This window comes from Balaenoptera ricei, chromosome 20, assembly GCF_028023285.1.
Source record: "Balaenoptera ricei isolate mBalRic1 chromosome 20, mBalRic1.hap2, whole genome shotgun sequence".
Lineage (NCBI taxonomy): Eukaryota > Metazoa > Chordata > Mammalia > Artiodactyla > Balaenopteridae > Balaenoptera > Balaenoptera ricei.
The window spans coordinates 23,689,413-23,715,219 of NC_082658.1; the positions used below are offsets into that span (position 1 = coordinate 23,689,413).

The window sequence follows — 25,807 nt, forward strand, 5'->3', positions numbered from 1 at the left end:
ACTTCTATTTCCTGCAGATTCTTTTTTTCTGAAGATTTGTTTTGGTCTTTCACATTTTTTTAATTAATTAATTTTTTTAATTTTCAAAATAATTAATTAACTAATTAATTTTGCTGCGCTGGGTCTTCATTGCGGCACATGGGCTCTTCATTGAGGTGCGCAGGCTCAATAGTTGCAACACAAGTGCTTAGTTGCAGTATGTGGGATCTTAGTTCCCCGACCAGGGATTGACCAGGGCTCGAACCCAGGCACCCTGCCTTGGGAGAGAGGAGTCTTAACCACTGGGCCACCGGGGAAGTTCCTGGTCTTTCACATTTTTAAGAGGCCTTTCACAAATGACTGGTAATCCTTGCCTGTTTATTCATATTTAATGGTTAGTTACTAAGCAGCTGATGGGACTAAATGTACCTAAATTGGGCTTGTTGACTAGTGAGATTCACTGTTGTGATTGGTGGCTTTTGAAATCTTCTCTCTGGTCTCCTGCACTTTTACTGTGATCTGTTTAGATGTGGATATCTTTCTGTTGTGCTTAACATATATTGTAGTGCTTAACATACATTGTAGTTCTATCTGTGAATTCATGTTTTTGTTATTTCTTCAAAATTTTCAGCCAGTATCTCATTCAGCTTTACCTTTTTCCATTCTCCATAGTCTCTCCTTTGAGAATTTTTTTTTATATATATAAATTTATTTATTTATTATTTATTTTTGGCTGTGTTGGGGCTTTGTTGCTGCATGCGGGCTTTCTCCAGTTGCAGCGAGCAAGGGCTACTCTTCGTTGCCGTGTGTGGGCTTCTCATTGCGGTGGATTCTCTTGTTGCGGAGCACGGGCTCTAGGCATGAGGGCTTCAGTAGTTGTGGCATGCAGGCTCAGTAGTTGTGGCTCGCGGGCTCTAGAGCACAGGCTCAGTCGTTGTGGCGCACAGGCTTAGTTGCTCTGCAGCATGTGAGATCTTCCCAGATCAGGGCTCAAACCCGTGTCCCCTGCATTGGCAGGCGGATTCTTAACCACTGCACCACCAGGGAAGTCCATCTCCTTTGAGAATTCTTATTGACATTTATTATTAGATCTTTACATTCAGTGCTCTTTTAACCTCTTAGTTTCCATGTTTCTGTTCTTTGCTGTTTTGGGTTCTTTCTTAATGTTTATCTTCCATTTCCCCAATTATTTTTTAGGCATGTCTAATACATTTAGGGTTTTTTTGTGTTTTTTTTTTTTAAATTACAGCAGTTGTATTTTTCATTTACAGAAATTACATTTGGTTCTTTCTGATTGCTTTGTATTCTCTGTTCATTTTTCAATAACATTTTTTATTTCTTCTTAGTTCTTGTATGGTTATTTTATATTCTGTCTCTGGCAATTCCAGTGCCTAACTATTTGGGATATCTAATCTATTTCTGCTGACACTTGCGGTGGACCACTTATTGTGTGTTTGATATTTGATTGTGTACTGATATTTGATAAAAATCTGTGGAAATGCTGAAAGGCCCGAATTGTAGGTGATTATTTCTGAAATGATTTAGGATTGCTTTTGCTCGGTGTCAGGGGGCACTGGTATCCTAGAGCCACTTTAATTTCTTGACATGGGAATTTTCTGACCATCTAGGGTAGGATAAGTTATAACCTCAGGTCTTTGGTTGCAAAATCCCAGAGAAGCCTCTCCACCCAGAGCATGGACAAAAAGGCTCCTTTGTAGGTCCCTGAGCTGTGCAGCTTGTGGGATCTCAATTGCCCAACCAGGGATTGAACCCGGGCCACCACAGTGAAAGCCTGGAATCCTAACACTTAGGCCACCAGGGAACTCCCTACATGTACTCAGTTTTTTTCCCACCCATTTTACAACTTATATTGAAGTTGCAGCCCCCTCAGGGGTTTTGGTCTGATATAGAGAGCATTTCTCTAGAACATTAGTCCTTAAAGATGCTTTGGAAAACACTGCATACTATATATACCTCTTAAATTATTGTAATGTTCACAAGCATCTTAAGGGCTCGAAGAGGGCTTTGAAGTAAGGAAAATTTCCCAAATGTATTTGACCATAATACTTTTTTTAAAATGTTAACAGCCTATACTTATTGAAACCAAAATGTTTGTAATCATTGGGTCCCTGAAATTTTAAGTTTACGTTCTCTAACAAGTTGAGTCAGAATAAGATATTCTGTGTTGACACTTCAGGGTCAGTAAATAAGTTAGCTGCTAACCAAGCTGACTATAAAGTGGACGACAAACTTATATGAAAACTCTGGATGTTAAAGATCATCTCTGTATGGAGTTAAGGTGTATGAATTTATTAGAATTTAGAATTCTAGCCAGTGTTTACTAAATGTATATTCCAGGCATTGTGATAAGTATTTCATAGTGTCTTTATGTTGCCCTCAGGAAAAAAATATATCAAACTTTAACCTAGCCTTCAAGGGCCCTGGTGGTCTGGCCGCTGCATCCTCCTCCAGCCTCATCTCCCACACCTCTCACACTGGACACCAGCCACATTGGCTTTCAATGCACCAAGTATGTTCCAGCCCCAAAGCCTTTGTCTTGCCCTTTCCTTCCAGCACCAGATATTCAAGTGGCTGCCTTTTTTGTCCTCAGGGTCTTTCCTCACCACTGAATCTCAGTTGACTACACTTGCCTTGTTACTCTATTATCACATGATCTTGCTTGGATTTCTCCCACCAGTAGACTATAACCTTATGAGAACCATTGATCGCTCTTAACCTGTCTTACTGTGAGACACACAAATGCTCAATAAATTGTTGTTGAATGTTGAATGAATAAGAGAAAGAAACTCATCACTTGCCCAAGTTCACGGCTAATAAATGACAAAGCTGAGTCTCAAACCTGGGTCTGTCAGAATTCTGTGTTGCTAGTACCATACTTTATCTAAACAAGGATTATCCTATTCCCTGCCACCTTACCAGTTCAAAATATTGTTAGACTTTTCCTTTTGAATTGCCTTCAGAGTCTTTATTCTTTTGAAATCTCCTGGTGGTAGCAGGTTTTGATTCTTTGAAGATACATGTAATTTATAGAAATAACTAAAAGCTATTCAGAACCAAATCTGCTAAGTAATCAGGCTGGGGAAACCAATAGTAGGGGAGGGATGAATATTCTAAAGTGACCTCAGTTGGCTTTTCTTTTTTAAATTGGGTCTAAAAGAGAGTTCTGAAAGAAGAATAGTAAAAAAAAAAGTTAGAAGTTGTGGCAATATTAGTAGAACATTTGTAGAGCCTCCCAAGGGGACTTCTTAGAAGACAGTATTCATTTGAGTATATAATATTTCCATGTGTGGATTAAGAAACTAGTTTTATTGCTTTCATAGTTACACCGGATACAAGTGAAAATCAGTTCCCCATCTCAAAGCAAACTTTTAATACAAGCATATCTGAAAATGACAGTTTATTCAATAAAACTAAGATATGCATTTGGATGGTTTTATCTTGTCAAACTTTGGACAACAGATTTCAGCTTTGTTATTGGTCATGTTAAGATGTTAAACTAGCCAGAGAAGAAATTGTGCATAAGGTGGAAGATGATACCAAAAAAATTATAACTGAAGCAAAAGAATAAGATAGGTACCAAACTCTAAAGATTTTTTGGTTGATAGTTTTCACTCTACTTGTAACTCACTGTATGTTTAGTGATGGTTTGATTTTTTTTCATTTCAAATATTCCATTTCTTTTTTTCTCTTTGTTTTTTCCTGCTTTCTTTTAACTTTCTTCTCACTGAACTTGAAGTTTTGGAATTGATTTCAGGAAAAGTTGGAGTGGTGGTAGGTATTAGTTTGGGGTTTTTTTGGTGGCTTGAGTGAGGGAACATTTTTGGAGGAACATATGAGTAGCATTTGCTGAACCTGATATATAGTATCTTTGTGCTTTTTCTTTTGAAAAGGAAATAGTGTTTAGCTGGAGATGATTGGGTTTTTTTCTAATTATGTACGTTAAAAAAATGAAATAGTGTTACATGTAGAAATGCTGTCTTCTATAATTTTTGAAATAGGTATTTGTTATGTGTATTTCACCACAGTTGTTTTAAAAAAAGAAATCATCTGATCTAATCGCATTTTATAGAGAAGTGATATATCTAGTTTATGGCAAAACTTGAATTACCTGATGATCTTCCGATTCCCATTTAGTGTTTTTTCCATCATTATTGTTACTCCTTTTAGCTAACGTGGTAGCTAATAGATTTATGCCTCATGGAAGTGGAGGGCTCCACTTGACACAAACATTTAGCTTTTCATTATAAAATAAAATTATCAATTCTCAGGGCTAGATTTTCATTTTTCAAATCTCATTTATCACAATTTGAACTAAGGTCTTTTAGGTAGTGTACATGAGTGCTGTGTCATGTGTTACTGATTTCTTCTACTTTTAAGACTGAACATTCTTCACGATCCGAAAGGAAAAGAAGAGACTCTTTCGGGATGTTTGACGGTTATGATAGCTGCAGTGAGGACACGAGTAGCAGCTCCAGCTCTGAGGAGAGTGAAGAGGAAGTTGCTCCTTTACCTTCTAATCTGCCAATTATCAAAAACAATGGCCAAGTGTACACATACCCAGATGGTAAATCTGGCATGGGTGAGTATGGAGTATATACTTCAGCTCAGGTGAACAGCCTTCACCTGTTACACACCTTTATATTTGAGGGTATGTTTTGATTCCATTTCTCCTATCATTTCCCTTAGAATTTTTAAAGAACAGTTTGAAGAAACACAGTCTGAAACTTATAGTTCTAGATAAGATCACTGGGTTTGTGTTAGATCTCTTTATTTTGCAGACCTACCACCTGCTGGTAGAAAACAAGTAGAAAAAAATGAAAACAAAAGGCAGCTGAGAAACTTAATGGGACTTAAATTCCATAATTAAATAATAAATCCCTATGTAATTGGAAGTGTGTAAGATAATAGACTTACAGAGTTGAAAGAGACTTTCAAGGTTAAGTCTCCCTTCTCTTTAACAATTCCTTATAAGTTTTCTGTTTTAACACTTTGGCGATAGGGTATCTCTAATTACCAGAATATCGTTTACATTGAACCAAAATTATCCTTGCTCTAACTTTTGTCTTTTGGTCTTAATTTTGATTTTTAAAGGTACACAGAATGATTCTAATCCCTGTTACAAAGACATCTCTTCCCATCACACTACAACACTTATTTCTAGTGTGTCTCTAGGACACACTAAGTAAACCTAATTGTTTCAGTCATTTCTCATAGCAGCAGTAATTTAATTCATCAGTATCCTGCTCACTTTCTTCTGGGAATACTTCAGATTATGTGGTAGTAGGGTGACAACTTGTCCTGATTTGCCTGAGACTGTCCTGGTTTTAGGATTGAATGTCCCACATCCTGGAAAAGGACCTCAGGCAAATAGTTGGTCACCCTGTGTGATTAGGACAGAAGGTAGTTCAGCTTTTATCTCCTTTTTTTAGGACACTGTGTTTCCATTCAGGCCACCAAAATTGCTTTAACTTTTTTAAAACTAATACTGAATTTGCAACTAACTGAAACCACATGAACTAGACCAATTTAAATCAATCTTGCGCTTTTGCTGTTGATTTTTTAAACCCAAGGTGTTAAGACTTTAAAACTCTCCATGTAACCTTTTTCTTACTAAATTTTGGTCTTAGAAATATTTTATTCCTAATTCTTTCATCTAATGTTGAATGCAGTGTCATCTGATCGTCATTTGCAGATTTGATAATAATGCCCTGTAAGTCATATTCTAGTCTTTTTTTTTTTTTTTTTTAATTAGTTTCCTTTGGCCTTTAATGACATTGGTGCTTTTTTTCTTTTTTTTTTTGCCTGTGTTGGGTCTTTGCTGCTGCGCGTGGGCTTTTCTCTAGTTGTGGCGAGCAGGGGCTACTCTTCGTTGTGGTGCATGGGCTTCTCATTGGGTGGCTTCTCTTGTTGTGGAGCACGGGCTCTAGGCACGGGGGCTTCAGTAGTTGTGGCACTCGGGCTCAGTAGTTGTGGTTCGCGGGCTCTAGAGCACAGGCTCAGTAGTTGTGGCGCACGGGTTTAGTTGCTCCGCGGCAAGTGGGATCTTCCCGGACCAGGGCTTGAACCCATGTCCCCTGCATTGACAGGTGAATTCTTAACCACTGCACTACCAGGGAAGCCCTATATTCTAGTCTTTTGATTAAAACGTTGAGCATCTAAGGGCCTGGTACAGAGTCCTGCAGATCATATCAAAGAACTTAACTTCACTTATCATGACTCACTAGGTGTGGTCATCCAACCAGTTAAAACCTACCTAGGTGTTTTCTACTTCAGCTTGAATTTCTCAATCCTTACTGACAAAGCTACATGAGAGATTTTATCAAATGTGTTAACTCCTGTTAATATACATCTTGTCGTGGTTTAGTTATGATATACCAGTCTGGTAATCTTATCACAAAAGGGAGCTTTATATGTGCCAGACTCTGTTTTACAGATACAAATAGGAACAATATAGAATAAACTCCCTGGTGGAGCTTACATCCTGGTCATGGGAATTCTAGTTTGACATGTTCAGTTCTTGGCAAAGATATACTGTCCCCTTGGGATCGCTTTGTTTTTTTTTACCTAGATGATCCACAAACCTTTTAAATAATCTGTTCTAGAATTTTTACAACAGAAAATCATTCAGGCTTTTTTTCCCTTAGACACCCTTTGTTTATCTCTTATCCTCGGCTTCTTACATTTTTTCCATGATTTCTCATAATTTGTTATGAGAACTTACTGGTTAAACTGTAAGTTCCTCCAGTTATAACTGGTTAGATGGAGATTTGAACCCACTCAAGCAGTTGTTTGCTATGTTATCTTTTTTCCCCCAACTTTACTGAGGAATAATTGACAAATATAATTGTATATGTTTAAATGTATAAATGTCTGTAAATGTGGTGATTTGATATACATGGATACGGTGGAATGATTACCAAGATCAAGATAATTAACACATCTGTCACCTCACAAAGTTAACTGAGTGTGTGTGTGTGTGTGTGTGTGTGCGTGCGTGCGTGCGTGCGGTGTGAGCACAAGATCCACTCTCAGCAACTTCCAAGTATACAGTACAGTAGTGTTATTAACTATAGTCACCATGCTGCACATTAGATCCTCACAACTTACTCTTTTTATAACTGAAAATTTGTACCCCTGGCAACCACCATTCTATGAAATGGGCTTTTTTTTTTTAAGATTCCACATATAAGTGATACCATACACTATTTGTCTTTCTCTTTCTGGCTTATTTCACTTAGCATAATCCCCTCCAGTTTCGTCCATGTTGTCAGAAATGACAATATTTCCTTCTTTTTATGGCTGAATAATACTCAATTATAATGAATAATATTCCAATTTAATGAATAATATTCCATATATATGGATACCATATCTATCTGTGTATCTATCTATCTATCTATCTATATATATACCACATTTTTTTTTTATCCACTCATCCATCAAAAGACATTTAGTGTGTTTCCATAACTTGGCTATTGTGAATAATGCTACAATGAACATGGGGGGGGCAGATATCTCTTTGAGATACTGAGTTGCAGTTAACTAATTTTTGATAAGGGCAACAAGAACACACAATGGGGAAAGGACAGTCTTTTCAGTAAATGGTGTTGAGAAATTTGATATCCACATGCAAAAGAAAAACTGGACCCCTATCTTATACCACTCACAAAAATTAACTTGAAAATGGATTAAAGACTTAAATGTAAGACCTGAAACTGTAAAACTCCTAGAAGAAAACGTAAGAAAGAAGCTCCTTGACGTTGGTCCTAGCAGTGGTTTCTTGGATAAGACACCAAAAGCACAGGCAACAAAAGCTAAAATAAGCAGTGAGATTACATTAAACTAAAGAGGTTCTGCTCAGCAAAGGAAACAGTAAATTGAAAAGGTAACCTACAGAGTGGGAGAAAATATTTGTAAACCATATATTTGATAAGGGGTTAATATCCAAAATATATAAAGGACTCATACAACTCAATAGCCAAAAAAGCAAATAATCCAATTTAAAAATGGACGAAGGACCTGAATAGACATTTTTCCAAAGAAGACATGCAAATGGCCAATAGATACATGAAAATGTGCTCAACATCACTAATCATCAGGGAAATGAAGATCAAAACCACAATGAGATATCACCTCATACCTGTTAGGATGGCTAGTATCAAAAAGACAAGAGATAACAAATGTTGAGGAGGATGTGGAGAGAGGGAAGTCTTATAAACTCTTGGTGGTAATGTAAATTGGTAAAGCCATTATTGAAAACAGTATGGTGATTCCTCAAAAATTTTAAAATAGAACTATTGTGTAATTCAGCAATCCCACAACCTATGTATCTTTTTTGAGCTTCACTTCTTATTACCCTGTTCTTCTAATTCTGCCTTTCAAATTATTGTCCATTATGCTAATTTACAAAAGAGACCCAATAGTGGTTAGAGTTTTGTTGCCCTCTATTATCAGTTAATAGTGCACGTACCTCAAGCTTTGAACCTATCCTGTTTCTCTCGTCTCCTGAATATAACTTGAGAGAATCCTCATATTGCCTTTAGCATTTTTCTGAGTTGGCCATTTTTATGTTTCAGTCTTTACAGTATTTTAAAGACCTGTGGTGCACTTTGTATTAATCTTCAGTTGTGTTGCACTTTTTTTTATCTTTTGTTTATAATCCTTTCAAACATCAGAGCTTATAATGTCTGGCACAAGGTGAGCACTAAGGAAATGTTAGTTGAATCTAACTTATATTTGTTTGTGTGTCTTTTGACCCTTTTTAAAGCCTTTTCAGACCTTAAGCTATTGTCAGACCTTCTGGAGCCTGTAGCTGTGGTATCATTCCAGTCTTTCCCCTAGCTTTTATTAGGTTTTTATATCATTTATGTAACAGATAGAAGAAATTTTCTATCTGCTTTAAAGAAATTTTTAAAATTAAAACCTTTAGATAATTGAAGAAATTATTAAACTGTTAGATGAAAGTTGGTTTTATTATATGATCATAACACCATTGTTCTTGTTAATTAGCTACCTGTGAAATGTGTGGGATGGTTGGTGTGCGAGATGCTTTTTACTCTAAAACAAAGCGTTTCTGCAGTGTTTCATGTTCAAGAAGTTACTCGTCAAACTCCAAGAAGGCAAGCATTTTGGCCAGACTTCAGGTAACGGTACAGAAACCTTCTTATTCTTTATATCTGTTATTTCTATGGCTTTCACTGTTTATCTGTCATTTGATTGTGATTCGCTGCACTCCACCTTTGCCCAATTGGCCAGTTATCATTTTATACCCCACATTTTTAAGAAATATGTTCATTCTATAAAATTGAGTAACTGTTATAAATAGAGAAGGCATACTATCCAAAATAAACTATGAATTGTTTGTGTCTTTTTTCTAAATAAGTATAAATGTAATAAACATCTTTTTATATACATGAATTGAAGCCATTTTTCCCCCTGGTTTTCTTTGGAGTTAACATCAAAGTAGAAACTTTCAGTGCTGGGAGGGGGAATGATTTACCCTTTGGTTTTATTTTTCCATCATCTTTGGTTTGTATTTTTGATTGCAACCCATTTGATACCTTGACCAAGTGTATTTGGTTAATCCAACTAACTTTTTGGAAAAATTCATAATACAAAAAGAAAATCATCTTTCTGTAAATGTATGTCAGTGCCTACAAAATGACTGGAGATTTGACCATTTGACTAAGTTATTACTATTGTAGCATATAAACAACTTTTTAAAGGCATCACATAACTGATTTTTGTAATATATTTTATTTGAATGATCACATTTTTCATATTCTTCTTTACCTTATTGTGATCATTGCATAGCACTGAAAGGATTATTTAAATTCCCCAGATTAAGGAAATACATCACTTAGATGTATTTCTATATTTCAGATAGACAGTACCTAAAGATCCTGAACAATGGTCTGTACCCAAATGGATGGCAGTTTGTCACACTGAATTTGGCCCATGATCATTTTGTCATTGATCTTTTGCGTTAGCGCTAAAGGTATAAACCTCAGTCACTTGCTCTTTAAACATTAAATTATCTTTTCTTATATGAATAGCAATGCTTGGCAACCTGCATGAGTGAATAACCACTGGTTTTATCTAGTACAAGAAGGAATGAATTATCCACCACAGCCTATATTTTAACATCTTATGGGATATAATTTTTTATTAACATATTAATTTGCATATTGCTATTTTAGTCTGTGCCAGCTCTGCTACCCATATTAGGTATCTACATTGTAGCAGAACTCCAGAAAACATTTCTCATGTTAAAATTCCTTGTATGTTTCCTCTGCTTTAATAATTTTCTAAACCCTCGATGTTTACTTAAGCAGAATGAGTAGTATGCAATCAAGTTAGTTTTCAGATTTGGGGGTGGGGGGATGAGAAAGAATCCTATTTACTTAACTCTTCTTGTTTTAGGGTAAGCCTCCAACAAAGAAAGCAAAAGTTCTTCAGAAACAACCTTTAGTTGCTAAACTAGCTGCATATGCTCAGTATCAAGCTACCTTGCAAAATCAAGCAAAGACTAAATCAGGTAATATGGGTGAATGTAGTGGAGGTGAAATATTTGGTACTGATTCATCTAGTTTTAATTAATAACATTTTAATTTTGGATTCTGTTAACTAAGGTATTTCTCTACTGTATTTGCACATTGTGACACTGGGCTTCCTGATAGAGGTTTTGGTTTCAGTAAATTATTCTAGAATAGAATAGTGTTCACAAGTTATGGTGCTATTAGGTGGTGGATACTGGATAGAAATCTCATTGAAGTGCACGGGTAACAGCTGCGTGGGAATAAAGCACAAGAGCAGCCAGAACAGCATTTGTTATCCTGAAGGTATCTGCTCTCCGCTGTTCTTTGTTTCTTATAACTGGAGAGCTCTTGCCTCACTTCCCAAGAAGCATATGTTGTGTATAGAAGAGTTAAACTGCTATTTGTTTGCAAATATGATATATGCTAAAGTTCATGTTTATTTAGAGAAGTTCTGTCTTTATAGAAAAAAACTTTCTTTAGAGGTGATAAATTTGTGTCATTTCACATTTTAAAATAATAGCCTTCTTACAAATTTTAGAACTGTAATATATCTAAATTTATTTTATTTCAGTAGCAGTCTCCATGGAAGGTTTCAGCTGGGGTAACTACATCAATAGCAATAGCTTTATAGCAGCTCCAGTTACCTGCTTTAAACATGTGAGTATGGAATTTCTCAGTTTATATTGAAATGCTTAGTCATTGTTTAAATCTGAAGGCACAATAGCATTTAAGCATCTTATCCTTAGAAGGTCTTTATTTTATACGTTGTAATGGAAATGTTTCTTTTTTTATTAATTATAGTACTATGAATAATTACATAACTTCTCTAAGTTTTATAAGTAAAAGGTTCCTATAAAGACATTGCAAGTTGAAATTGTTTTAAATGGGGAAAGGCACTAGTCTCGTCCAATTTTCATATTAAGTTGAACCATATAAAATTGCTGGTTTTGTGTATCAAAAATAGTTATATATTGGCAGTCATATGGTTCAACCTCATAGAAACCATCCATCGTATATGTTACCTAAATTTTTGTGATTTGACCTAATAATTGAGAAAAGGAGAGATCTTCTAGTTTTGTTTTGTCTCAAATGTAAAACCACAAAAACAAAGAAGGAACTATTAGTAATACAGTATCGTGGGCTGAAATGATCTCTTGCGAGATGTTCTTTTTAACAAGTAGTGTCACAGAACATCTGAAGTAATTGAGAGTTATGTTTAAAATGTATCTAATGATAAATTCTTTCCTTTTGATTTCATTCCTTTTGATTCAGTTATCTGTGATTAATTCTCTTCAATACTTTTTTTAACCTCACTGTAAGTTTAATTTATATTTAAAGATTCTATCTGCTACTGATCATGTATAAGAAGGAAAGAGAATTTAGAAAGTTAATGAGTGAAATTTTGCGTACACTTAACATATTGTTAACTTAGAGCTTTACTGTTAAATAATAGCATGTGAACAAAACTGAGCTTGAGTTCTTGCTGTGGAAATCCAAATGAATTTTAATTCATTCATGTCCAATAAAGGATGTTGATCAAGGCCAAACATATTAATTCAGTGGTAGAAATATGAATTAAAGCCAAATTCATTCATTTGCTAAGTTTTCTTTCTTAAAAGTACAGGTGTTAAGCCCTTAGTCGGTGGCATGCTGACCATCTGAATCAGCCTAAGTGGAATCTTAGATACTTTACCTTAGTATACAGTAGCTGATATATTTTATTGTAGTGTTGATAGTAGTGTCACGTTTATGAGATATATTAAATATATGGCAACAGCAGCTTTCATGAGAACTACAAAGCAAGTCTTTAACTCTCCTCTCTTGAGATAGTTCTTTTTGGTACTAGGAAGATAAGAATTAGCTTAAGTTCTCAGTTATAATAACTCTTTCATCCCAGATTCCTGGAACATTTGTCTGTTGTCTCCTTCTGAGTATCCTTTATCTCTTTTCCTATCTTTATTTTAATATTTTGTTTTTTTAGGTTTTAGTATCATAAACCATGTTCACCTATTTTATATAAGTAGTCAGGATATTTTTAAAAGTAACATTTCAAAGTCCCAAAAGTATAATATTTTATTTCACGTCCGTATCTTTGAATAGTAATACTATGTTAAAGTTCTTTGCAAGAAAATCTCTATTATAATGAAATTGATTTTTTTCGACTTTGCTTTTTTAAGATTAAAGTGTTCTATCATATAGAATAGAGCAGCTAGCCTTAGCTGTATGATTAGTAATGATACTGTGGGACCTCCTGTTTCTCATTCAGAAGCAAGGTATCTGTCACCCAGTGCCTTCCTGCTCCACTCATCTTCCTTTGCTGCCTTCTCCTTACCAAATAGGAAACATTTTATACTGGTAATGTCTTAGTATATTTTAGTACAAAATGAGTTTGCTTTGTTGCCTTAACCAGCATTTTTATTTGAAGTCATTTGGTTTAGGAGGTCAGACTTTGTGCTGTACTTGATTTTTGTCCTTTAGAGTTGACTCTTCATGGTTTTCCCCCTTAGATGGTTTTTGGGGTCTCCAAGGAGAATTACTGGCTTTAGCTTTAGAAAACCTATTGCCAAGAGCAGCTGCAAGCACAACGTCCTGCCTTGAATCATCAGTCTTCTAATCTTCTAACACTTGATGCCTGCTTTAACACTGGTTCATCTGTGGGGCCTCTTCCTCCACACTCTACACCTGCATTGTCTCCAACTTGAGCGCAGGTTGGGAGCCTTTCCCTGCTCCTAGGGGATTCTTTTTTCAAACATAATTTTTTAACACATTCAATCTGTGGGAATTCCCTAGCAGTCCAGTGGTTAGGACTCAACGCTTTCACTGCTGGGACCCAGGTTCCATCCCTGATTGGGGAACTTAGATTGCGTGGCACCGGCACCGCCAAAAAAAAAAAAAAATTCAATGTGTACATGTAAACAGAGCTGTTCTGGTTGAACCAGGATTTGGGGGTGGGGGTGGTGTCACAGCTTTGACTGCCTTGCTTCTTTAAGGTAACTCAACCTCTTCTGCAGTAGGGACCCCAGGTAAATATATTTTCCAGCACTTAAAAATGATAGTGATTAGTTCTTAAACCATAGAATTTCAGTAGAATTCCTCTTTTCCATGGTCTGTCTTTAAATTTCTGGGAAGTTTCTGCAAAGTATATCATAGGACAATATTCTCTTTGAATATTGCTGTAATTGTGCATAATGGTTTATACTGAATCACTCAATTACAACAGTGTTTGACATTTTTTATAATTATCAGTGTAAATGGAGCCCAGTTGTCATTAAATATATCTACTTAGAAACCTGTGTATTATGATTGCTATATATCTGATGCAACTTTCATTTCATCTAGGTGGTAGTTTTCAGACCTTTTTTTTTAAAGCATTACAATTCCGCCTTTCCTTATTAAACATAGCTAGCATAAGGGGAAGTTATACTGATTGGTCTGGCAAGAGTAGGGTGGTATGGCTAGAGCCTTGGCCCCTGACCCTTGGCTTTCCCTTCTTTGACAGTCTCTGAGGTTGGAAACCACTGAATTAGGTTAATACCATTTTTTAAAAATTTTTTATTGGAGTATAGTTTATTTACAATCTTGTGTTGGTTTCAGGTGTTAGGTAATATCATTTTTAATTAATCCTAAATCATATGGTCACAAAGCTGTAAGTTATCTTAAAAATCATCTAGCTCATCTACTCCATCTCTTATTATAAATGAAGAAACTGTTGCTACATTTTTCAGTAGCTGGATTGAAATTTTCAACTTTGGGCTTTAACCTGCTTTTTCTCATGCAGTTTTTCTTATTTGTTCGGTTTTTAACATAGTTTTGAATTAAGCCCCTATAGGAAAACCCTCCTGTGCTCCCCCTTTACCTACACAACTCTACCACACAGTGCTGCTGATACCAGATGTGTGGGTTTCCGCACATCAAACATTTCTCTGACACCAGCTTGGGTGTCCTACAGTTTAGTTCAATTCTGACACTGTCTGTCTGGAGTTAGCATCAGATCCCACACTTACGGACTCAGTCCCACAAGACTGCCCCCACTTCAGACACCAGTTGCAAATCCCACATTGTCACCTCTACTTCTGACAGATAGCTGTAAATCAGAGTTCCCATGCCCCTTCCTTGGGTTTGATAATTTGCTAGAATGGCTCACAGAATTCAGGGAAACACTTAGGTTTACTGTTTCATTATTAAGGATATAATAAAAGAGATAATAGTCGGATGAAGAGATGTGTAGGGCAAGGTATATGAGAAGGGGCACAGAGTTTCCAGGCCCTCCGAGGTGCACCACTCTCCTAGCACCTTTACTTATCCACCAACCTAGAAGCTCTCCAAATCCTGTGTATTGGGATTTTTATGGAGGCTTCATCACATAGGCATAATGGGTCATTAACTCAGTCTCTAACCCCTCTCCCTTTCCTGGAGGATGGGTGATGGGGCTGAAAGTTCCAAGCTTCTAATCATAGTTTTGGTTTTTTTAAATAAATTTATTTATTTTATTTATTTTTATTTTTGGCTGCATTGTGTCTTTGTTGCTGTGCGCAGGCTTTCTCTAGTTGTGGCGAGTGGGGGCTACTCTTGGTTGCGGTGAGCGGGCTTCTCACTGCAGTGGCTTCTCTTGTTGCGGAGCGCGGGCTTCAGTAGTTGTGGCTCGCGGGCTCTAGAGCGCAGGCTCAGTAGTTGTGGCGCACGGGCTTAGTTGCTCCGAGGCATGTGGGATCTTCCCAGACCAGGGCTTGAACCCGTGTCCCTTGCATTGGCAGGCGGATTCTTAACCACTGCGCCACCAAGGAAGCCCTCTAATCATAGTTTGATCTATGTGGTGACCAGCTCCCATCCTGAAGCTATCTAGGGGCCCACAAAGAGTTGCCTCATTAGAACAAAAGACACTCTGATCACCCAAGAAATTCCAAAGGATTTAGGAGGTCTGTGTCTTAGAATTAGGGTCAAAGATCAAATATTAAAACAAAAGATACCTCTAGTAGTCTTATCACTTAGAAAATTACAAAGGCTGTTAAGACCTCTGTGCCAGGAACAGGGCCAGAGACTAATACCTACATTTTTTTATTTCACAGCTTCTAAAAGCAGCTTTTAGCCTTATCTTTACTAACTGTGGAACAATCTCCAAAATACTACTGCAGTATCACATGCCAGTTAGGTTCTCTATGTTAATGAAATTCACAGACTGTTTTCTCCTATTGACAATTTATGTTTGAACCCAAGAGAGTTGTTCTGTGTATGCAGAACATTTAGCTTTAAAGCATTCTTAATTTTTTTAATATTATAGTCTTTTAAATAGAAGCACTCCTGTTCCCCATTATTTGCCTTATAAAATCAAGTACAGAGAGTTCCATGGTGGCCTAGTGATTAGAATTCCGGGCTTTCACTGCCTTGGCCCGGGTTCAATCCCTGGTCAGAGAACTGAGATTCCCACAAGCCACATGGCGTGGCCAAAATAAAAATCAAGTAGAATATGTCTTTCCTAAGCATTACAGCACAGGCCAAAATGTGCTAATATCAAATGTACATGAATCATAAAAAGCTAAAATCATATTCCTTTAGTTATGTATTTACAGACTTCAGATTTCTTTTGTTTGGTACCTGGCTATATACTCTGGTGTCTTGTTGATGCTGTCATTGCCAAAACCAGAAATGTAATCATTCTACTTTTTTCTCCCTTGAAAATAGTTGTAGTTAGGTATTTTTTAAAAAGGTCCTTTGCACACATGCGTGCCATAACTTTAAAGCTGAGTTTACTGTTTCATCCTTCCTCCACAGATACCACCTTGTATTGCTTACATGATGTTTTCTAATCCTCTCTTTGGTACCAGACTTGTATGCCAGCTGTTTTGAAGGGGATAAGGTTATCCATATTTCTTTGCAACACGTATTACAATTATATTTTTGGATTTTAAGGACAAAAACAAAAGCCTTTTTGTTTGCGTATGTGCGGTAACAGTAGCTTATAGTAAAACTCATGATTTATTTCTCAGGTCTGTATTTATTACTAAAATAATCTCTTTCAAATAAAATTATTCTTTGTTTTTTTCCCTAGCCTTAACCATGTATACGTAACCCCATTGAAAATTGAAAATAAATGTGATTTCACATCCATTTTAACTAAAGTTGGAATCTTCAGTATGTCATCCTAGATTGCAAAACTTCTTTCTAATGGAAATAAAACTTAAATTAGTTTCTGGTACTTGTTGGTACTCCATCCAGTTTAGCTATTATGAGTGTTGCCACAAAATAGATTCTCTTCAGGAAAGCAGTGGACTCTGATATAATAAAAATCACCTGTTTTAAGGAAGACCTAAATAATCTAGATTATTTTCATTTGATACGTTTTTTTTAAGTTATGGGCTGTTTTATGCCTTTCAAATTAGTAACCACTGCTTCCTGTCTCTTTTTACATACACTAGCATTCCCTTATTCTTAATCTTACTTTCACCCCAAGCATCCCATTTTACTTTTGAACTTTCCTTGTACTCCCTATCCCCCTGCTAGCACCACTCCAAAAAGTATTGGGATGGCCAAAAAGTTCCTTCGGTTTTTAAGTAAAAATAAGAAGACACATTTTTCATTTTCACCAAGAACTTTATTGAACAACGTATTCACTGTTTTGTTCCACTACCTTCTGCCATTTTTTCAGGCAACTTCATAATTCCATCTTCCCAAAGCTTTATCTTTTTGAGCAAAGAACTGTTCCAGGTACCTTTTAGTCTTCCAGGGAATTGAAATTTTTTCCATTAAGAGAATTTTGTAAAGACCGAAGTAAGTAGAAATCCAAAGGTGCAATGTCTGGTGAATACAGCGGATGAATCAGAACTTCCCAGCCAAGCTGTAACAGTTTTTGCCTGGTCATCAAAGAAACACGTGGTCTTGCATTATCCTGATGGAAGATTATGCATTTTCTGTTGACTAATTCCAGACGCTTTGCCGATGCAAAGTGCTGCTTCCAGTTGGTCTAATTGGGAGCAGTACTTGTTGGAATTAACCTTTTGGCTTTCCGGAAGGAGCTCATAATAGAGGACTCCCTTCCAATCCCACCATGTACACGGCATCACCTTCTCTGGATGAAGACCGGCCTTTGGTGTGGTTGGTGGTGGTTCATTTCGCTTGCCCCACAATCTCTTCCATTCCACATTATTGTACAGTATCCACTTTTCATCACCCATCACAATTTGTTTTAAAAATGTAATGTTTTCATTACATTTCAGTAGAGAATCCCATGCGGAAATACGGTTAAGAAGGTTTTTTCCACTTAACTTACGTGGAACCCAAACACCAAAGCGATTAACATAACCAAGCTGGTACAAATGATTTTCAATGCTTGATTTGGATATTTTGAGTATGTTGACTATCTCCCGCGTGGTATAGCGTTGATTGTTCTCAATTAATGTCTCAGTTTGATCACTGTCAACTTCAACTGGTCTACCTGACCGTGGAGCATCATCCAGCAAGAAATCTCCAGCACAAAACTTCGCAAACCACTGACACGTTCCATCAGTCACAGCACCTTCTCCATACACTGCACAAATCTTTTTTTGCGTTTTAGTTGCGTTTTTACCTTTCTTGAAATAATAAAACATGATATGCTGAAAATTTTGCTTTTTTTCTTCCATCTTCAGTATTAAAATGGCTACACAAAAATTCACCAGTTTTGATAAGTTTTTTTTTTTAAGTGCACACTGATACAACAGCTGTCACAATACAGTCTAACAAAATTGTTTCAAATGAAGTTAAAGACAGGTAAGGGCTACTAGAGCCATCTTATGGAAAAACTGAATGAACTTTTTGGCCAACCCAATAGATTCTATTATCAAATCAAAAGGTGAGTGGACTTTCTGGGGAAAGAGGGAACAATTTTTTTTTCTGTTTCTACTTCCTATCAGTTCTAGCAAATAATACTTAGGAGTTGTAATTTCTTTCTAGTTAATTTCCTATAATGTTTTCTCCCCTTTTTGGCCAAATAATAGTCTGTCTTTCTCTACTAGGTTCATTTTAGTCATCATAATGCCTATTAGTCAAAGTATTTTAATGGTGGCTTTTTGTATATTTGCCATATCATTATTAGGATCAATAATAGTTACCTACGTGCAACTTGAAGGCTAACTTCTGCCCACTTAAATTCTTTGTCACTGCTGAAGATTGTGATTATCAAAAGTTGTAGGTTGTCAGCTCTATGGAGGGAAATCTGTATTTCTCCCATAAAACATCACCTGTACAGTGTGTCAGCCCTCCGAGAGTCTAAATACTAGCCATCTGAGCTGTTGGACTATCTGGGAATATTCTTAAAGCACAGAAAAGTAAGAATCCCACCCAATTACTTTCTTACAGATAGACAGTCAGGTGGAGGTTATCATACATTTGTGTTGGGGAGCCCTCAACATTTGGATTTGGCCATGTCCTGCAGGACCTGATGACAGCGTACCTTGCAGGGAAGGAGAGTCGCTCCCAGATAGCCCTCACGAGTGGCCCTGGAGCAGGAAGTGGTGAAGCAGATCTTCCTGGTTTGGGAGGAGCCTGAGGTGGACCTCTCGTCCTGAGTCTGGAAGGTAAATTTGTTGTTACCTGTAAATTATGGTTCTGCTAGTTCATGCTATGCCAATCCAGACTTTCAGAGGTATCCCTCCTGCCAGCAAGAGAAGACAGATGACTTGGATGAAGATGGCTCTCAAGCCCTGGGTCATTTAGTCTTCCACACTTAAGAATATTCATTTTAAACAAAAGGGCAGATATATCTATGAAATGACTTTATTATTTCAACACATTGAGCACATGCTATGCGATGACTATGGTGCTCTTTTTTGTTTTTGTTTTTGTTTCTTCATTTTTTTTTCTTAGAGTGAGCCATATGGATTGGTTTAAGAGGGCCTAGCAGAACCACAACCTTACAGGCAAGAACAAATGTCACTTTCTGCTACTTTCTCCTATACCAATCCAGACTGTAGGGAGCAAAACATAACATCCCCCACTAAAGTGAGCATTAACTTTATTTTCTAAGTGAGCATATTGACACATTCTCTTTAGTAAAATGTGACCAGAAGTTATTTTCTCCAAACAGTTGTTAAGACTTAAAAAAAAAAGTCAGTATGACATAGTCACATCTAGCTCAAAGGGGAGTCAGTCCTGTATGCCAAATTCATTTAGCAGTGTGCCCACCTAACACACAACTTGTCAGCATAACCACGCGTCTTCCTTCTCAGTGAAAAATAAAGCCCATTCCACAAGATTTGGCAGCCAAACAAAGAGGAATGGATATCCGACCTTAATTTAATGCATACATTTCACTGCATCTGTCTGCTCTAACTGGTTCATCCTCACAGAAATTAACACATGGTCTTTGTGTTAATATATGGTAGCTTAATCTGTTACCTATCTTCTTTCCAGCCTCTCCTTTTCTAATCATATCTGCTGGCAATAGGGATGGCCCTACAGTCTAGAATGATATAGGGGGAGATAGCAGAACCTGAAGAGTCCATTCTTTCAATTTAAAAAAAGCAAAAAGAGGTAGTCATAATCGATGTATTATTTTTTTGCACAGCTCAGGAAGATAGTTATGTGTATCCTTCCAGAATTACAAATAGTTGAGATAGGCCACTGTCTCCAAGTGATAGAAGTATATTCATTGCTTGCTACTTTAAAAAATAGCCATAAGTTGATTCTGTGTTTGGTTTCTAGACTTACCCTAGTTCAGTGTTGTTTGACATTTTCTTCCTCTCCTTCAGAAATTCCTTAAACTATTGAGAGCATAAGGGTTGAGTACTGTTTCAAGCTAATCCTGTTGGGTTAGCATCCACCCAAGTATGAGCAGCCTTGCATGGAAGACATTTGCCCAGTGTTCAGATGGACTAGTTTGTGTGACTCTTGGATATCTTTGTTTAGTCATCTTTTAGCTTTGAAGCTATTTTGTCTTTTCCTGATTTGTTCATATTATCAGGTCTTTTATAACCTTACCTAATCCTTTTTTCTGTGATCAAGGTTCTAAATTGTATTTAACGAGGAACTGATTATCAAGGACCGCAGAAACTGTTTGGTATTATCAGCATTTAAATTCCTATATTCATTTATTTGGTTTAGTTAACCATTGCTAAATTCCAAATAATTGTAAACTGCCTCAAATTTAAGGATTAAAATATAATGGAAATTGTAATTTGGAAACATTAAATTTTGGAAAATCCCTTCATGGTATTCATTTAATAGGTTTTCTGAGTCCCCATCTTAACCATTTGTGTGGAGGCTATTTATTACCAGATCTAACACTGGAAGTTTTCTCTTTGTTTATGTTAATTCCTGCATGAGAAATTTTGAAATAATAAATTATTTAACAATTTACCATGGTACGATTCTCCAAAAACTCTTCAACTCCACCTTTTTAATCACTTTATCTGGTGCTTTTGCCACAGGTCAGTTGTAGCAGACTATATTTCTATTCTATGAATTTAACTGAAGTTGAAAATATAGATAACTAAGTTTTGTTTATGTTACTGAAACCACATTGCTGATTGGAAGTATCCTTCTTTCTGCTCTTTGACCAGATCTTTTAAAATTAGAGGTTAAGGTAAAGTACATTCATTCAGTTCATATTAAAAATAATGAATTTCTTAAATCAGCTTTTTCCTTTGAAACCTACTATCAAGTTTGTAATTTGGATTTTACAAAAATTGCTGCTCAAGTCTTGTTTTAGGGCAGTATTGAATTTTGAACTCGACATGGATCTATTCTAATATATGTGAATTCTCTTCATCTTGAGCTTGTCCCTGACATCGGCTTTTTCCAAGTAGAATTCTGTGACACAGGGAATAACCATTATATTTTTAGAGAAAAATGAATGAATTAAACAGTATTTTTAGTTTAATGTTTCCATGATTGATAGTAGTGCTTAATTTTGAATGATGTGTTTTAGGCTTTATTTAATAAGATGATAATTTAATAATTTTTATATGACAGGCACCTATGGGGACCTGCTGGGGTGATATCTCAGAAAATGTGAGAGTAGAAGTTCCCAATACAGACTGCAGCCTACCTACCAAAGTCTTCTGGATTGCTGGGATTGTAAAATTAGCAGGTGAAAAGCATGTGTAATAATTTACTTTAAAAATGTCAGTTATATTTTTAACTTATAAGAAAGCATATTTGTAAATTTTCAAGTATTGCCAAATAAGTATGATGTAGGGCAGAGGTTAGCAAATTTTTTTCTGTAAAAGACCAGACAGTAAATATTTTCAGCTTTGTGAGCAATGCAGTCTCTGTCATAACCATTTAACTCTACCATCATAGCATAGAGGCAGCCGAAGCAGTACATAAATGAATAGGCATGACTGTGTTCCAGTAAAACTTTATTTATTGTTACTTGTCATAAAATATTATTATTATTATTTTTTAATTTATTTATTTTTATGGCTGTGTTGGGTCTTCGTTTCTGTGCGAGGGTTTTCTCCAGTTGCGGCAAGCGGGGGCCACTCTTCATCGCGGTGCGCAGGCCTCTCACTATCGCGGCCTCTCGTTGCGGAGCACAGGCTCCAGACGTGCAGGCTCAGTAATTGTGGCTCACGGGCCCAACCGCTCCGCGGCATGTGGGATCTTCCCAGACCCGGGTTCGAACCCTTGTCCCCTGCATTGGCAGGCAGACTCTCAACCACTGCGCCACCAGGGAAGCCCCATAAAATATTATTTTATCTCTGATTTTTTTTTTCAGCTATTTAAAAATGTAAAAACCATTCTTAGATGGCAAACTAAAAAACATCAGGCAGTAGGCCAGATCTGTGGGCCATATATAGTTTACCAACCCCTGATAGAGGGAGATGCTTTGGAAAGTAACAAAAAAGTCAAAGTACTAAAAAAAAGTGATATGGTCCATAATATGAGAAGTAAACTAGTGATGAAAATTTCATCTGTTTTGCGTACTACCTTTTTCTTCATTCCCACCTCTTCCAAGTACCCCAGCCCTTATTACATTGTTGCTCATGAAGTAAATGCATTAGGTGTCTGCTGTGTTAGACACCGTGGGCAGGTGACATGCAGATGTATAAGATTTGGTTTTTTCAGCGAGCTCACATCTGCTAAATATTGAATACATTTTAACACAAGGTGCTTAGTGAGTGATGTAGTGTAGTAGGACACTGTAGTACTTCAGAGGGGGAGCAACCACTCAGATGATAAAAGTTGTCCTGAGATTACTGGACGAGGTATCTTACTCCTCCTACTCTTTCTTGGCTTATGTCCAGCCATTCTCCCCCAGACACCCTGCATATTGCTCCCTATGTACTGCTGATAGACTTAATTTACCTAAAAATGATCTCAATTCCATTTTTCTGTCTTTAATGGCTTCTTTGTCCTTAAAGGATCAGGATGGTCAGCATTTACAGCTATTGATGAGTTTCACCATACACCACTGGCCAGATTTTTTCTTGTTCCCCAACATAAATGATCTGTTCTGGTGAGATTAGTTTTCCTCCTCTCTCATACAGCATGTTCTGTGTCACCTCCATGCCTTTACTCACTCTCACTCTCTCACTTACCGTATTTAACCCAGTTCAGTTCCCACCTTTTCCTTGAAACATTTCCCCAGCTATATAAGCATTCTCTAAATGCTTGTATTATTCTCTACACCTTAATTGAAAACAGCAGTATATATTTTTTTTGCTTGATGTTTAAATCCGTTGCATTTAAATGGCTCTAAAGATCAATGTATTTAATATCCAAGAATTATTTCTATCTTCCATCTGGTTTTACATTTCTGTTTTATCTAATTGCAACTTATGTCTCATTTTAAGCCCCTTTAATGACATTTTAGAAATGAGCCTGATATTGATCATGAACCCAGAATCAGCAACAGTTAGCAGAGTCATGAGTTGTTCTGTGAATTATTGAATTTTAAAACTAAAAGTTTACTGCTATAAGTTTTCATCATAAATATTAACACATGAAAATGCTGACTGAACTTAGCTCCCAGCCTGAAATACAAGTTTATTGGGCCTTTTTTATTCCACTCAAGGCCTTAAATTAAACCTTAATCTATTATCAATACAAGGTTTATTAAATTATAAACAATATATATCATATACTATTTGTTCTTTTCAGGAAATAATTCTTCCGATTTGTTTAGTACATATAGATTTTAAGTGATTTCACATACTTTTATTTGTGTTTATTGAACTTTTTTACCTCACATTTTCAAATCTTATTTCCAAATAAACAAGACAGAAAAGTTTAGGCTCTTAAAGGAGCCACATCCAAATTATCCAAAAATAATTTGGTCACCTGATCACTTGGATAAAGCAGTTTCTTTGAAATATACTTTAACTGGATTTCTGTGACTTAACAAGGTTATACTAACTTACCACAGTCTTCTTTATTTCCAAAATTACACATTCTAATAGAACTTTCCCACCCTTCTTTTCACTGAGAATTTCTTTTCTAGAATTTAAGAAACTATGGGTCAAGTTGAAATATATTCAGAGGAGTAGGCCATGCTCTGAAAACAGTTAAACTAATTACATTGTTCAGATAGTTCTCAAAGTTTCATCTATACCATTAGTGACAGCAGCCTCTGGTAACTTGTTATAAATGCAGATTCTCAGGCTCACCCAAGATCTACTAAATCTGGATCTCTGGGGTGTGGGGCCCAGCTATCTGTCTGTTCACAAGCCCTCCACATGAATCTGTTTCAGATGCTCACTGACATTTGACAGCCACTACCAGCAGCTATATCCTGTTTTATTTCATTTGGTTTTCTTATTATGCGGCAATTGCTTTGTTGGTTTCAGGCTACAATGCCCTTTTAAGATATGAAGGATTTGAAAATGACTCTGGTCTGGACTTCTGGTGCAATATATGTGGTTCTGATATCCATCCAGTTGGTTGGTGTGCAGCCAGTGGAAAACCTCTTGTCCCTCCTAGAAGTGAGTAGCTTCTTTACCCTTACTGTAGCGTAAGTATTTGCACTTTAATGCAGTTTTATACTTAGTAACATTAAAGTGACATAGAAATTAAAATAATATTTTTTGGTTTCAAGTAACTTATTTGCTAGCAAGACATGCTTATTTTCCCTATTTTTGTTACTCTTCTTGAGAACTTTAATTGCAGGGAAATTTGTTACTATTTTTTTTTTTAACAAACAGCTTATGAAGCAATTCTATTCTTTGCTAAAGTGTAACTGGTTATTTCTTTTGTTTTAGCTATTCAGCATAAGTATACAAACTGGAAAGCTTTTCTAGTGAAACGACTTACTGGTGCCAAAACACTTCCTCCCGATTTCTCACAAAAGGTAAAGGCAGGATCTTAGAAAGGACTGAAGTGGCAAATGAGAACTCTAAAAAATGGAGTAACTTCGAAGTTTTTTAAGGAATTGTTTCAATTAGTGAGTCAGATGACCTATGTTAACTATCGAGTGCACTCGGTATTTTTATAGTACAATACTAAAATTATTTGTAGACCTTTGTCATGAATTCCCAACAGTTCTGATTTTGTTTCAAGGTTTCAGAGAGCATGCAGTATCCTTTCAAACCTTGCATGAGAGTAGAAGTGGTTGACAAGAGGCATTTGTGTCGAACACGAGTGGCAGTGGTGGAAAGTGTAATTGGAGGAAGATTAAGACTAGTGTATGAAGAGAGTGAAGATAGAACAGATGACTTCTGGTGCCATATGCACAGCCCATTAATCCATCATATCGGTTGGTCTCGAAGCATAGGCCATCGATTCAAAAGATCTGGTAAGCACCTGTCACAAGAACTCCTGTTGAAAATATCATTGAGGCTAAATTGTACTACTTGGTTATTTTTCTCTGCAGAATAGCATAGATCAAAACTAGTTGCCAGGGCTGCTTATTCTACCTTAATTAGGAAAGTTTCACACCAGGATATTAATGTCCTAACAATTCCTTTATATTCCTTCCACTTGTGCTCAAGTAAAAAATAATGCACTTTTGGTCACAACTACATTTGTTTTCTTACACTTTTTTATCCAGCCTGTTTGAAAGAACTAAAGATAACCTTTCCCTTTCCATTCAATTTTAGTTGAAATAGTGAAATTAAATGTGGTTAGACTTAATACTAAACACATTAAAACGTACTTTCTAAAGTTGTAATTCCCTAACTAGGGAATTTCCAGCATTCTGATTGGCTGAATGTATTTAACAGCACATGTACTCTAAAGAGAGAAAGACTTTTAAAGAATATTATTCGCCATAAATGTAGAAGGCATGTATTTTTGCCATGTTTTAGAGTATACATACCTTGTGAGTTTGAAACCTTCAAAGAAACGTGGTTTTTGGT

General features: G+C 36.4%; 1 protein-coding gene across 10 annotated transcripts in view; it reads left to right on the top strand.

The window, feature by feature from the left end:
* The window catches only part of MBTD1 (mbt domain containing 1), a 68,742-nt gene that overhangs the window by 25,072 nt on the left and 17,863 nt on the right, over window positions 1-25,807 (top strand). For 6 of the 10 annotated variants that reach the window (XR_009499390.1, XM_059906783.1, XM_059906785.1 and 3 more), the window contains 8 exons: window positions 4,378-4,579; window positions 9,010-9,149; window positions 10,423-10,537; window positions 11,110-11,195; window positions 21,483-21,600; window positions 24,302-24,436; window positions 24,713-24,801; window positions 25,011-25,245. Coding sequence is in view for 9 of the 10 variants with exons in the window: in XM_059906777.1 (XP_059762760.1) it covers window positions 4,378-4,579; window positions 9,010-9,149; window positions 10,423-10,537; window positions 11,110-11,195; window positions 21,483-21,600; window positions 24,302-24,436; window positions 24,713-24,801; window positions 25,011-25,245 (1,120 nt within the window). In the remaining variant the exon portion in view is untranslated. The remainder of the gene's footprint in view (window positions 1-4,377; window positions 4,580-9,009; window positions 9,150-10,422; window positions 10,538-11,109; window positions 11,196-21,482; window positions 21,601-24,301; window positions 24,437-24,712; window positions 24,802-25,010; window positions 25,246-25,807) is intronic. The other 4 variants (XM_059906778.1, XM_059906779.1, XM_059906780.1 and 1 more) reach the window with 4 other exon arrangements.